This window comes from Siniperca chuatsi, linkage group LG11 (genome assembly GCF_020085105.1).
Source record: "Siniperca chuatsi isolate FFG_IHB_CAS linkage group LG11, ASM2008510v1, whole genome shotgun sequence".
In the NCBI taxonomy this organism is placed as follows: domain Eukaryota; kingdom Metazoa; phylum Chordata; class Actinopteri; order Centrarchiformes; family Sinipercidae; genus Siniperca; species Siniperca chuatsi.
Genome location: NC_058052.1, coordinates 29,357,941 through 29,372,130, shown reverse-complemented (window position 1 = coordinate 29,372,130; position 14,190 = coordinate 29,357,941). Strand labels below are relative to the sequence as shown.

Genomic DNA, 14,190 nt, shown 5'->3' with positions numbered 1-14,190 from the left:
AGCATCAGTAGCAGCAGTAGCATCAGTAGCAGCAGCATCAGTAGCATCAGCAGCATCAGCAGCAGTAGCATCAGTAGCAGCAGTAGCAGCAGCACTAATGCTAGTAATAGTTTTAGTAAATTGCCAGTAGTTGTACCAGAAGTCGAAGCAGTAACAGCAGTTGAATAGTTCTTTGTCACCAGCAGTTCAGCAGTGTGTTACAATACAGAGTGAGGTGATGTACAGTATGGTGTGTATCAGCTGATGTGTGTGTAACAGCTGATGCAGTGTGTAACAGCTGATGTAGTGTGTAACAGCTGATGTGTGTGTATCAGCATATGTGTGTGTATCAGCTGATATACTGTGTAACAGCTGATATAGTGTGTAACAGCTGATTGTGTGTGTGTGTGTGTGTAACAGCTGATGTGTGTAACAGCTGATGTAGTGTGTGTGTGTGTGTGTGTGTGTGTGTGTGTAACAGCTGATTTGTGTGTAACAGCTGATGTAGTGTGTAACAGCTGATGTGTGTAACAGCTGATATAGTGTGTAACAGCTGATGTGTGTAACAGCTGATGTAGTGTGTGTGTGTGCTGATGTGTGTAACAGCTGATGTGTGTAACAGCTGATGTAGTGTGTGTGTGTGTGTGTGTGTGTGTATCAGCTGATGTGTGTGTAACAGCTGATATAGTGTGTAACAGCTGATGTGTGTGTGTGTGTGTGTGTGTGTGTGTAACAGCTGATGTAGTGTGTGTGTGTGTGTGTGTGTAACAGCTGATGTGTGTGTATCAGCTGATGTGTGTGTAACAGCTGATGTAGTGTGTAACAGCTGATGTGTGTGTGTGTGTGTGTAACAGCTGATGTAGTGTGTATCAGCTGATGTGTGTGTATCAGCTGATGTAGTGTGTAACAGCTGATGTGTGTGTATCAGCTGATGTGTGTATCAGCTGATGTAGTGTGTAACAGCTGATATAGTGTGTAACAGCTGATAGTGTGTGTGTGTGTGTGTGTAACAGCTGATGTGTGTGTAACAGCTGATGTAGTGTGTAACAGCTGATGTGTGTGTGTGTGTGTGTGTGTAACAGCTGATGCAGTGTGTATCATGTGTGTGTGTGTGTGTGATGTGTGTGTGTGTGTGTGTGTGTGTGTGTAACAGCTGATGTGTGTGTGTGTGTGTGTGTGCTGATGTGTGTGTGTGTGTGTGTGTGTGTGTGTGTGTGTGTGTGTGTGTAACAGCTGATGCAGTGTGTGTGTATGTGTGTGTGTGTGTGTGTGTGTGTGTGTGTGTGTGTGTGTGTGTAACAGCTGATGTAGTGTGTAACAGCTGATGTGTGTGTAACAGCTGATGTAGTGTGTGTGTGTGTGTGTGTGTGTGTGTGTGTATGTAACAGCTGATGTGTGTGTGTGTGTGTGTGTGTGTATGTGTGTGTGTAACAGCTGATGTGTGTGTGTGTGTGTGCATGTGTGTGTGTAACAGCTGATGTGTGTGTGTGTGTGTGTGTGTGTATGTGTGTGTGTAACAGCTGATGTGTGTGTAACAGCTGATGTAGTGTGTGTGTGTGTGTAACAGCTGATGTAGTGTGTGTGTGTATGTGTGTGTAACAGCTGATGCAGTGTGTGTGTGTGTGTGTGTAACAGCTGATGTAGTGTGTAACAGCTGATGTTGTGTGTGTGTGTGTGTGTGTGTGTGTGTGTGTGTGTGTGTGTGTGTGTGTGTGTGTGTATCTGTATATGTGTGTTCAGATGGCAGATTTTCTGCAGTTTCTTCTTCTTCTTTTTCTGTGTTTGGAACATTTCTGTGTTTGGAACATTAATACGAAGCTGCTGATCTGCAGTCAGCCACACTGTCTGTCTGTACTGCCTGTCTGTCTATCTGTCTGTCTGATCTGTCAGTCAGCCTGTCTGTCTGGAGTCTGTCTGACTGTCTGTCTGTCTGTCTGCCTGTCTGTCTGTGTGTCTGTCTGTCTGTCTGCCTGTCTGTCTGTCTGACTGTCTGTCTGCCTGTCTGCCTGTCTGTCTGCCTGTCTGCTGGTATTTCAGAGCATTTTGCTGAGTTAGTGTAGATTTCAATGAGAGAATAATGAATTAACTCTAGTTTCAAATGTAGGTATTTTTGAAACAACTGGCTTATTAATTGATTGGTCAATTAACACAATTAATCAGTGACAGTTTTGATAACGACAGTTATTTGGTTTTGGCTTCACTAAATCCAGATTACGTACAAATAACGTTTTACACTTTTTAAAATATTTAAAAGACAATTGAATAAATAAATATAATGCAAAAGCATTCAACTGTTTAATTATCAATTCTTTTTTAGTTTAGATTTTTTAGTTTAGACAACTTTTTGTGTTGTTTGGATAGCATGAAGTCTAAAAATGTTTTAAATGAGTGCCCTTTGCTGCATGTCATCCCCTCTCTCACTCCCATCTTTCCTGTGTATATCTTCAGCTGTTAATGTCAAATAAAGGCAAAAAATGCCCAAACAATAATCTTTAAAAAAATGTTTTCAAATTGGCTTTTGTATTGTGTGTGAAGACTCGGTGAAAAGGAAAAAGCAGGCTGAGAGGTTTTTAATCAACAGTCGTCTCACTGTTGTGTGGTGGTAGCTGATCTCCTGCATGTTTTGTAGATGCGATTTCCATGGCAACTCCACACCTACAGCTCCGAATGAAACAGGGCTGGTTGCCGTGGCAACGCTTTCCACACTGAAATCCATCACTGAACAACATAAAGCTCTGCAGCACCAGCAGCAGCAGGGGTAGGAGGAGGAGGAGGAGGAGGAGGAGGAGGAGGAGGGAGAGTTTGATAAAACCAGAGAGGGGGTGAGTCATGTTAAAGGAATAGTTCACCACAAACAAAAAAAACATGGTTGTCAAATTCAGTCTGTCACTGGTACAGTTTACTGTCAACATACTTTACTGCCAACATACTTTACTGTCAACATACTTTACTGTCAACATACTTTACTGTCAACATACTTTACTGCCAACATACTTTACTGTCAGAATGCTTTACTGTCAACATACTTTACTGTCAACATACTTTACTGTCAACATACTTTACAGTCAGGACGCTTTACTGTCAACATACTTTACTGTCAGGACGCTTTACTGTCAACATACTTTACTGTCAACATACTTTACAGTCAGGACGCTTTACTGTCAACATACTTTACTGCCAACATACTTTACTGCCAACATACTTTACTGTCAACATACTTTACTGCCAACATACTTTACTGTCAACATACTTTACTGTCAACATACTTTACTGTCAACATACTTTACTGCCAACATACTTTACTGCCAACATACTTTACTGTCAACATACTTTACTGTCAGGACGCTTTACTGTCAACATACTTTACTGTCAACATACTTTACTGTCAACATAATTTACTGTCAACATACTTTACTGTCAGGACGCTTTACTGCCAACATACTTTACTGCCAACATACTTTACTGTCAGGACGCTTTACTGTCAACATACTTTACTGTCAGGACGCTTTACTGTCAACATACTTTACTGCCAACATACTTTACTGTCAACATACTTTACTGCCAACATACTTTACTGTCAGGACGCTTTACTGTCAACATACTTTACTGTCAACATACTTTACTGCCAACATACTTTACTGCCAACATACTTTACTGTCAACATACTTTACTGTCAGGACGCTTTACTGTCAACATACTTTACTGCCAACATACTTTACTGCCAACATACTTTACTGTCAACATACTTTACTGTCAACATACTTTACTGTCAGGACGCTTTACTGTCAGGACGCTTTACTGTCAACATACTTTACTGCCAACATACTTTACTGTCAGGACACTTTACTGTCAACATACTTTACTGTCAACATACTTTACTGTCAACATACTTTACTGTCAACATACTTTACTGCCAACATACTTTACTGTCAACATACTTTACTGCCAACATACTTTACTGCCAACATACTTTACTGTCAACATACTTTACTGCCAACATACTTTACTGTCAACATACTTTACTGTCAACATAATTTACTGTCAACATACTTTACTCTCAGGACGCTTTACTGCCAACATACTTTACTGCCAACATACTTTACTGTCAACATACTTTACTGTCAGGACGCTTTACTGTCAACATACTTTACTGTCAACATACTTTACTGCCAACATACTTTACTGTCAACATACTTTACTGCCAACATACTTTACTGTCAGGACGCTTTACTGTCAACATACTTTACTGCCAACATACTTTACTGTCAACATACTTTACTGTCAACATACTTTACTGTCAGGACGCTTTACTGTCAACATACTTTACTGCCAACATACTTTACTGTCAACATACTTTACTGCCAACATACTTTACTGCCAACATACTTTACTGTCAACATACTTTACTGTCAACATACTTTACTGTCAGGACGCTTTACTGTCAGGACGCTTTACTGTCAACATACTTTACTGTCAACATACTTTACTGTCAGGACACTTTACTGTCAACATACTTTACTGTCAACATACTTTACTGTCAACATACTTTACTGTCAACATACTTTACTGTCAACATACTTTACTGTCAACATACTTTACTGTCAACATACTTTACTGTCAACATACTTTACTGTCAACATACTTTACTGCCAACATACTTTACTGTCAGGGACGCTTTACTGTCAACATACTTTACTGTCAACATACTTTACTCAACATACTTTACTGTCAACATACTTTTTACTGTCAACATACTTTACTGTCAACATACTTTACTGTCAGGACGCTTTACTGTCAACATACTTTACTGCCAACATACTTTACTGTCAACATACTTTACTGTCAACATCATTTACTGTCAACATACTTTACTGTCAGGACGCTTTACTGTCAACATACTTTACTGTCAGGACGCTTTACTGCCAACATACTTTACTGCCAACATACTTTACTGTCAACATACTTTACTGTCAACATACTTTACTGCCAACATACTTTACTGTCAACATACTTTACTGTCAACATACTTTACTCTCAGGACGCTTTACTGCCAACATACTTTACTGCCAACATACTTTACTGTCAACATACTTTACTGCCAACATACTTTACTGTCAACATACTTTACTGCCAACATACTTTACTGTCAGGACGCTTTACTGTCAACATACTTTACTGTCAGGACGCTTTACTGTCAACATACTTTACTGCCAACATACTTTACTGTCAACATACTTTACTGTCAACATACTTTACTGTCAACATAATTTACTGCCAACATACTTTACTGTCAACATACTTTACTGTCAGGACGCTTTACTGTCAACATACTTTACTGCCAACATACTTTACTGTCAACATACTTTACTCTCAGGACGCTTTACTGCCAACATACTTTACTGTCAACATACTTTACTGTCAACATACTTTACTGCCAACATACTTTACTGTCAGGACACTTTACTGTCAACATACTTTACTGCCAACATACTTTACAATCAGGACGCTTTACTGCCAACATACTTTACTGCCAACATACTTTACTGTCAACATACTTTACTGTCAACATACTTTACTGTCAACATACTTTACAGTCAGGACGCTTTACTGTCATGACGCTTTACTGCCAACATACTTTACTGCCAATATGCTTTACTGTCAACATACTTTACTGTCAGGACGCTTTACTGTCAACATACTTTACTGTCAGGACGCTTTACTGTCAACATACTTTACTGTCAACATACTTTACTCTCAGGATGCTTTACTGCCAATATGCTTTACTGTCAGGACACTGAAACAATCTGTTTTTGTTAAGCCAGTGTGGATAATCTGATTGGGTGCTTTAGAGCGCAGCCCCAACACACACACACACACACACACACACACACACACACACACACTCTGAGCTCTTTACGTAACTCTCTGGCAACACACACTCCGCTCAGACCTACAAGGACGTTGTTCTTTATTCATCAGGAAGTGTGGGAGTGCCTCATTGTCCTTGTGTGGACCAGTCACAGGAGGCCCCGCCCCCCACTGGCTCTGGTTGGCTGATATCAGCAGTGTGACGTCTGAATGGTCTAAAAGTTAAATAAATCTTAATTAAAGTAAAGCGGTGATTACAGCGCTCCATTTCCTGCCAACAAGCTTGTTAATCATGTTTACACAGTTAATTCAGTTCATTAAGAGACTCACACTGAGCGAGCTCTGTTAGAAAGATCATCTGAGAGTTATTTACTGTCAGCACACAGAGGAACGTCAGTTCTCCTGCTTCAACTCAGCGTTCATGTTAACCAGCAACTTTGAACACACCACCCGCCAATCACAAAAGAGCGTCTGATCTCATTGGATTTTCTGCTTTTTTTCCTATGTAAATCCAACAGCCACTGTAGTATTACAATGTAGTTTTCAATTATCACTGGACATTAACAACCATCTCTGTTGCTGATTTTATCACAAACTCTGAATGCAACAATCTTACCAAAAGTTGTTTAAAGTAGAAAACTGGCTGCTCGCTGGTGTTACGCACTACTACTTAAATCTTTGCTTTGAGTTGATGACATTTTTTAAAAAGGTGTTTGGTGCAAGTTTGTTGGTGGTTTTTAAAGTTTAAGTAAACTTTGAGATACGCTAAAGTAAAAATTTACTTTTAAAAAGTTTAGCTTAATTTATGGCAGCAAAGAAGTAAGCAATAACTTGAAAAGATACGTATTATATATTGTATTTTCATTACCCACCTATGCAATTACAGCACCATGCTATATTATAAAAGACAATATACAGTATACAGTAGGGTTCACTATGCTGTGGTTTGAGGCTTGTAGTGTAATTATTTCCTGTTTTATTTTGAAATGCTCGTGTCTGGTAGTTCTACTTTCTGTCTTTGTTTGCTTTTCTCGGTAGTTTTGATTGTTTGCTCTGCCCTGATTAATTTCACCTGTGTCTCGTTGTCTCCCCTCACCTGAGTGTATTTAAGTCTGTTTGCTTCCTTTGTTCTGTGTCAGTTCGTCATTGCCTATTTGCCAAGCGTCCCAGTCTTTGTTTCCCAGTGTGTTGGATTTTCTGTTTCTCTTGGACCTCGCTTTTGAGTATTTTGGATTATTGCTTACCCCCCTTTTTGCCTTTGTTGGACTGCCTTCCTGTTTTCGACCACTGCCTGCCTGACTACCCTTTTCTTTAATAAATTATTGATCTGCACCTGCTCTGGCTCCTAGTCTGCGTTGGGTCCTCTTCCCTTGTGTTCCCTGTTCCCTGAGCGAGGAGATGAGGAGACACAAAATAGAGAAATGAGAAGAGCTAATGAGTTAGCTGTGGGCTACAACTGGAGCCCTGTTTTTTATTAGCCTATATTTGTTTCCATGCAGTCAGACTGTCCCATCAGAGCAGCCGAACCAGCAGTCAGCAGCTCCTGTCTGCAGTGGACCCGTGGACGGACAGACAGCTGTCTCTGGATCACTGTGAGACTGAAGGAAACTTAGAAACAGCAGGTTCTGCAGGAGTGTAGTTTTTGTTTTTATTTCTAACCGGATGTATGGCCGTTTATTTGTGATGGACATCAGAGATAACGATGCGTTTCATGTCTGTGTGTTCAGATTTTACCGAGTTAATGGCTCAGAGAAGGAGGAGTGTGATTTTTGATGCAAATTGTGTCTGTAACTTTGGAAGATATGAACTTGGTGAATTCCAGTATGGAGATGAGGAATGATTACAGTAACCAATAACTTTCAAACTACACTGAAGCTGGCATGCGAGTGTTGTATTAAGAAGAGATCAGCGTTTCTGTCCAGCAGCAGAGAAACAGATGACTAACAGATATTTATTGTACGTCAGGTCCTCGCAGCACCCTGAGGTTGTTTTGCTTCCTGATCAGATCAGCTTTATTAAAAACTGATTAAAGAGCAGAGAGACGGATGTGTCCTATCTGATGTTCTTCCTCTGCTTTATAATCTTGTTTCTTCTTCTGTTGTGTTTCTGTCTGTTAACCTAAATTAATTATAATAATAAATAAAGCAGCCATTTGTATCAGAAAACGACTTAATTTAAGAGGATGTAAAACGTGTTGGTCATGATCCACCTAACTGTCACTAAGCTGCACTTCTGCAGGTTTGGGCTGAAGGACGTGTTGCTGCTGCAGTTCCAGTTTCAAAGAACCATAACAACATTAGAATCTGGATAACTCGTTTATCCACGTACGCAGAACAAGGCCTTCTGGTTTCAGGCTGATGTTATCGTGTCTGGTCCTCTGAGTCGTTTTGTTATCAGAGCAGCGAGTTGTTGGTTTGATCATCGACCTTCAGAAAGCAGAGAGAAGCTGCTTCAGTGGAGGAATCTGCTGCTTCTTCAGACCCTTGAGACGCCACCTGGGCGCAAAGTGTCTCTGTTTCCTCGTGGTTTTTTGTGGTTTCCTGTTTTGCAGGAGCTGGTTGGAGGGTCATCAGCAGCATGAGCTACACCTGGGCCAGGTGCGCTCTGCCCTTAAATACCTCCCTCATCCTGCAGTCACTCTGGGACTCCGCTGGGGAGATCTTCTCCTCCACGGCAGGCATGGCGTCAGCATGGCGTTTTGCGTTTAGTTCTTTACTGTTCAGTACATTACTGTCCTTGTCGCAGTCCTTGAGCCGGGCTGTGACACCCTAACCCTCCTAAATCACTGTGGAGTTTCATCCAGCTGCAGTCGTCATGGCAACAGACACACAAAGAAGATAATGATCAGTAACACAGAGGACAGTTTGCAGTTGACACTGATGATCACACTTCATCACACCTGTCTACACTTGCTGTGTGACAAAATAACCACAACTCAAACGTCCACTTACAGACTTTTCTGAATTAAAAAATAGCTTAATCATAAATAATAAATCAATCTGCAGTCTGTACGTCAGTGGTGGTTATGCATGTGTTGTGAGAGAGAGAGACAGAATGACGAGCCAGCCTAAATAACCTAGACCTGGACATCAGGCTCCGCCCATCTCAACCTGCAGGGGGAAAAACAAGACAGCAGGAGGAGCGCCGACAGAATCAGAGGCTCAGTGCTAACACGCTAAACTACGATGGTGAACATAGTAAACATTATACCTGCTAAACATCGGCATGTTAACATTGTCATTGTTAGCATAGTAGCATCCCAATGTTAGCATTTAGCTCAAAGCACCACTGTACCAAATGTTGCGTTTGTGTCATATCGTTTAGACCACAGACTGTTTATAAAGCTGGACGACACGTCAGCTCCCCAACAGTGAAGCCAGAACATCTGGATCGCCCCCTGCTGGCGGGCTGCTGTACAGGTCAGAAGCCCCGCCCCCTCCATGTTAGCGGATGGGACACGAGCCAAACTAAAAACTCAAAGTACGTCAAATAAACTTTTCCCAAAGATGGTTTCTGTCAGTTTAGGTCGTTCTCTTCACGCTGATTTAAGTTTGGTTTTAATTAGTTATTGATGCTATAAAAACGGGGCTTCACGTCCTGATTGACAGCTGAGCTCTGCTCGCGATTGGGTCGGTCGGGTGTGTGGGCGGGACCTCGATTCCGCGGCTCCAATCACTACTGCGCAGACTCCAGCTCCAAATGGCGTCACCAGCCAAGATGGCAGTTCCCGTATTCGGGATATTTTGGCTTCATTTAGTACAGCGGCAGGAAGTGGAGACGCGGCGGCCATCTTTATACACAGTCTGTGGTTTGGATCATAATTCCGAGCAGCAGAGTGGATAAAAACTTTCACGTCAGCGTCTTAGTTGTAATTCCAAGTCGGAGATGTTGGGAATGTCTGACAGCGATGATATCACTCAACAAACCGTCAGCGAAATAGCTGCAAAGCCACTTCAGTTACGTCTAAATAAAATCTAATATAAACACCAACTTAAGCAAATAAGTGAATTTAAAGGGAGCGAAACAGTTTGTTTGTATCTGGTTTCACTAGTTAATGAACTGCTCAGCAGGAGTAGCCATCTTGGAGTAAAGGGAGGTCTTCCTGCAGCATCAGTCCAGCCTCACAGAGCTGCTAGCTGCTAGCATCGCAGTCTGGTTTCTACTGTGCAGTGGCAGCTAACTTCCTCCTCCTTTCTTTCTTTCCTTTTCCACCTCCACCTTTTCCTCCCCCTCTCCTTCCTCCTCTCAGACCAATAAGGCGGTGTCTAAAGGAGACTTCCACCTGGCGAGCTCCAGTTCGAGGCGGGCTCTCTTCCTGGCCGTGCTGTCAATCACCATTGGGACAGGTATCTATGTCGGCGTGGCCGTGGCCCTCATCGCCTACCTCTCCAAGAACCACCACTGGTAGCCCCGTCGTCAGGGAGGGAAATTACCCATCAGACACCGGGAGTTTGTTTGGGATGTTCATCTTCACCTGGAGTCCGGCTCTCAGGTGGGCGTTTCCTCATCAGGTCGGCCTGCGGCGATGAGCTGGAGGAAGACTTCCTGTTTGCAGACGCCGGCGGCGTCCGTTCACTCGTCTGAATCAACCTGGACGGGTCGACCGTTTGTCAGGTGACGGGAACCTGAAACCTTTAAACCAATCAGATCCCAGGATCTCTGTGAGGAGCTGTGGGAAGCGCCATCAGTTTGCTCTTCTGTCTCTGGTGGGATCACAGTTTGTTTTAAAGGACAGTTCCAGTGTGATTTATCTTTCATTTTGATTTTTACATGAATTTGACGTTAATCCGGCAAACTATTTCACAACTTTTTATGTCGTTTATCAAAATTTGACCTCGTACCAGACAAAAAGGTGCAACTGTAAAAACGCCTTGAAATAATCTCCTCTATCCAGAGTAATCGTCTCTTAAGTTTTGTGACATTAGTTTGAGAGACGGGTCATTTTTTAGGTGAACTGTGTGATTTTCTTCTCGATTGTTTCTTGAAAATTTAGACGATGATCGAGACGGCTTCAGAAACGAGTTGCAAAGCAAGAACTTTCAAAACAATTCAATAGAAATATACAACAAAAAATCTGTTTAACATTGATTTCTTTTTGTTTAAATGATATTCATGAGAAGTTAAAAACTTATATACATGTCAAAACAATCATATATCAATAAAAATGTACCAAACGATGCAGACTAAGTTGCACGAACAGTTATTATGTAAACTTTAAATTAAAAATCATTGCTGCTACTTTGATCCTTCAGGAGCAGAAAGTGTTTTAACTAACAAACACATTACTGGTGTTTCAATATGAGTTTGTATTTCTGCAGCTCTTAAAAACCCAAAAGTTAATATTGTCTGTGTTCGTGTTGCTTCTGTCCTCTTTACAGTCGGACAGCAGGCTCTAACCAATCAGCAGCGACGGATGTATCCGTCCCGTCAGCGTATTTTTCAGTGGACACAGAAGCGTTAACTTAAAGAGCGACTTACACAGTGTTTCAGCATAAACACACATATATTCAGATCCAGAGTCCTGCACCTGTTCCCAAACTCCTCTTCCTCACAGTCACATGCTTCAGCGTCTCCCTTAAGTTATAAATTAAAAGAGGGTCAAGTCCGACTTTAACTTTAGTCCCATGAATTCAACGGCAGAAAGACAATATGGCTGATGACATAAAAACGAATTCACACTGGAAATGAACTTTAACACAAAGAGATAAAGTGATCGGCCGTACCGGATCACCGGATCACCGGATCACTGATACCGGACCGACTGGTTCCTGTTGGTGTATCAGGACACGAAGATCGTTTGTGACGAGCTGTCGAGACTTTTCCGTCTCTGAGAAAAGAGAAACTGCTGAACTCTGTTTCTTTCTCTCTGTGGATTTGTTTTTTTCTGCTCCACTTTCCGTGTTTCTGTGCAGGTTTTTAACACAAAGACACAGCTGATCAAACAATGTGCGTCACAGTCAGACCAGAAAATACCTGCAAATCACTCCCCCTGTTGGTTTTAAAAGAACCATAAAGTCACTACAAATACCTGTTTACTTTTACTTCCTGCATGTTCCCGATCATCCGTCAGTTTCTAGACTGATTTCCTTCCTTCAGGACAGACGTTAGCTTCAGTTCATCTCCGTGTAAATCCACCTGCAGAGAGATAATCCGTCTCCTTCAGTCTCTGAAACCATTTTCATCATTTTCTGTTGTGTGAATCCATCAGGGCTGTGAAACCAAACAGAAAAGCATTTGCAGATATTACTGATCACAATCACCACCATGATCATCAGACCCTGATCAAATAGCTCTTTAATAAATCCACCGCAGTATGTCTCTGCAACCAACTACCCCACCCGCCTGGGACTACAGGGTGATCAAAACAAACGCTAACTCCACAGGATGTCAGGTGATCGGGGGATGTTTGATCCTGGTCTGACCGAGGCTTAATGTTTACAGGGCAGAGCTCTGACAGGACGTCGGTTTAAACTCCCGTCTCTCACCGACCCCGGTCACGTTTCCCAAAATCGGCCTGATGCTAAGCTAACCTTCACTCTGCTGTTAGGCAACAGACGAAAATATCCAAGCCAATCAGGTTCTCTCTGCCTTCAGACCAACCAATAGATCTCCGTTCTCCAGAGAGCTGAAGGGAGGAAGAGTACTCAGAGAGTTCTCAGACCTGAACTCACAGACCTGAACTCTCAGACCTGAACTCTCAGACATGAACTCACAAACCTGAACTCTCAGACCTGAAACTCACAGACATGAACTCACAGACCTGAACACTCAGACCTGAACTCTCAGACCTGAACTCTCAGACCTGAACACTCAGACCTGAACTCTCAGACATGAACACTCAGACCTGAACTCACAGACCTGAACTCTCAGACCTGAAACTCTCAGACATGAACACTCAGACCTGAACTCACAGACCTGAACTCTCAGACATGAAACTCTCAGACCTGAACTCTCAGACCTGAACTCTCAGACATGAAACTCTCAGACCTGAACTCTCAGACCTGAACACTCAGACCTGAACTCTCAGACCTGAACTCTCAGACCTGAACTCTCAGACCTGAACACTCAGACCTGAACTCTCAGACCTGAACTCTCAGACCTGAACACTCAGACCTGAACTCTCAGACCTGAACACTCAGACCTGAACACTCAGACCTGAACTCTCAGACCTGAACACTCAGACCTGAACTCTCAGACCTGAACTCTCAGACCTGAACACTCAGACCTGAACTCTCAGACCTGAACTCTCAGACATGAACACTCAGACCTGAACTCACAGACCTGAACTCTCAGACCTGAACACTCAGACCTGAACTCTCAGACCTGAACTCTCAGACCTGAACTCTCAGACCTGAAACTCACAGACCTGAACACTCAGACCTGAACTCTCAGACCTGAACTCTCAGACCTGAACACTCAGACCTGAACTCTCAGACATGAACACTCAGACCTGAACTCACAGACCTGAACTCTCAGACCTGAACTCTCAGACCTGAACACTCAGACCTGAACTCTCAGACCTGAACTCTCAGACCTGAACTCTCAGACCTGAAACTCACAGACCTGAACTCTCAGACCTGAACTCTCAGACTTGAACTCTCAGACCTGAACTCTCAGACCTGAACTCTCAGACCTGAACACTCAGACCTGAACTCTCAGACCTGAACTCTCAGACCTGAAACTCTCAGACCTGAACTCTCAGACCTGAAACTCTCAGACCTGAACTCTCAGACCTGAAACTCTCAGACCTGAACTCTCAGACCTGAAACTCTCAGACCTGAACTCTCAGACCTGAAACTCTCAGACCTGAACACTCAGACCTGAACTCTCAGACCTGAACTCTCAGACCTGAAACTCTCAGACCTGAACTCTCAGACCTGAAACTCTCAGACCTGAACTCTCAGACCTGAAACTCTCAGACCTGAAACTCTCAGACCTGAAACTCACGTCGAATCGTTCGGTGCGACTCACACTTCCTGAGGAGATCATCGTCTCTGACGTCCGTCCAGATTAAACCTGCAGGAACTCAGGTCTCTTTATGCGCAAATGCACATAAAAACAGGCGGATGGAAACACGCTCATTAATGACAAGCTGATCGCTAACTAACGTCTTTTTTCGATCATACGCACACATTTCGGTCAGGACTAAAAGAGTATTCATACCCGGGACTGTGACGTGATTAGCTTACTCTTACAGTGTCAACATAAATGAGTGCTGCAGTGTTAATTTCGTCAAAACTATGAGGAAAACGAGAACTACGACGAAACGTTTTACATGTGAAATCTCATTCAACAACCTGCAGAGTCTCCCACCGCAGCTCCTGACTGGTCAAACAGTTTCGT

The 14,190-nt window shown here is 42.6% G+C and overlaps 1 protein-coding gene across 4 annotated transcripts in view; it reads left to right on the top strand.

The window, feature by feature from the left end:
* Window positions 1-11,028, top strand: part of LOC122884107 (synapse differentiation-inducing gene protein 1) — a 31,816-nt gene extending 20,788 nt beyond the window's left edge. For all 4 annotated transcript variants that reach the window (XM_044213514.1, XM_044213513.1, XM_044213516.1 and 1 more), the window contains one exon: window positions 10,097-11,028. In XM_044213514.1, coding sequence (XP_044069449.1) covers window positions 10,097-10,255 — 159 coding nt within the window. In that variant the 3' untranslated portion in view covers window positions 10,256-11,028. The remainder of the gene's footprint in view (window positions 1-10,096) is intronic.
* The last annotated feature ends 3,162 nt before the right edge of the window (window positions 11,029-14,190 follow it).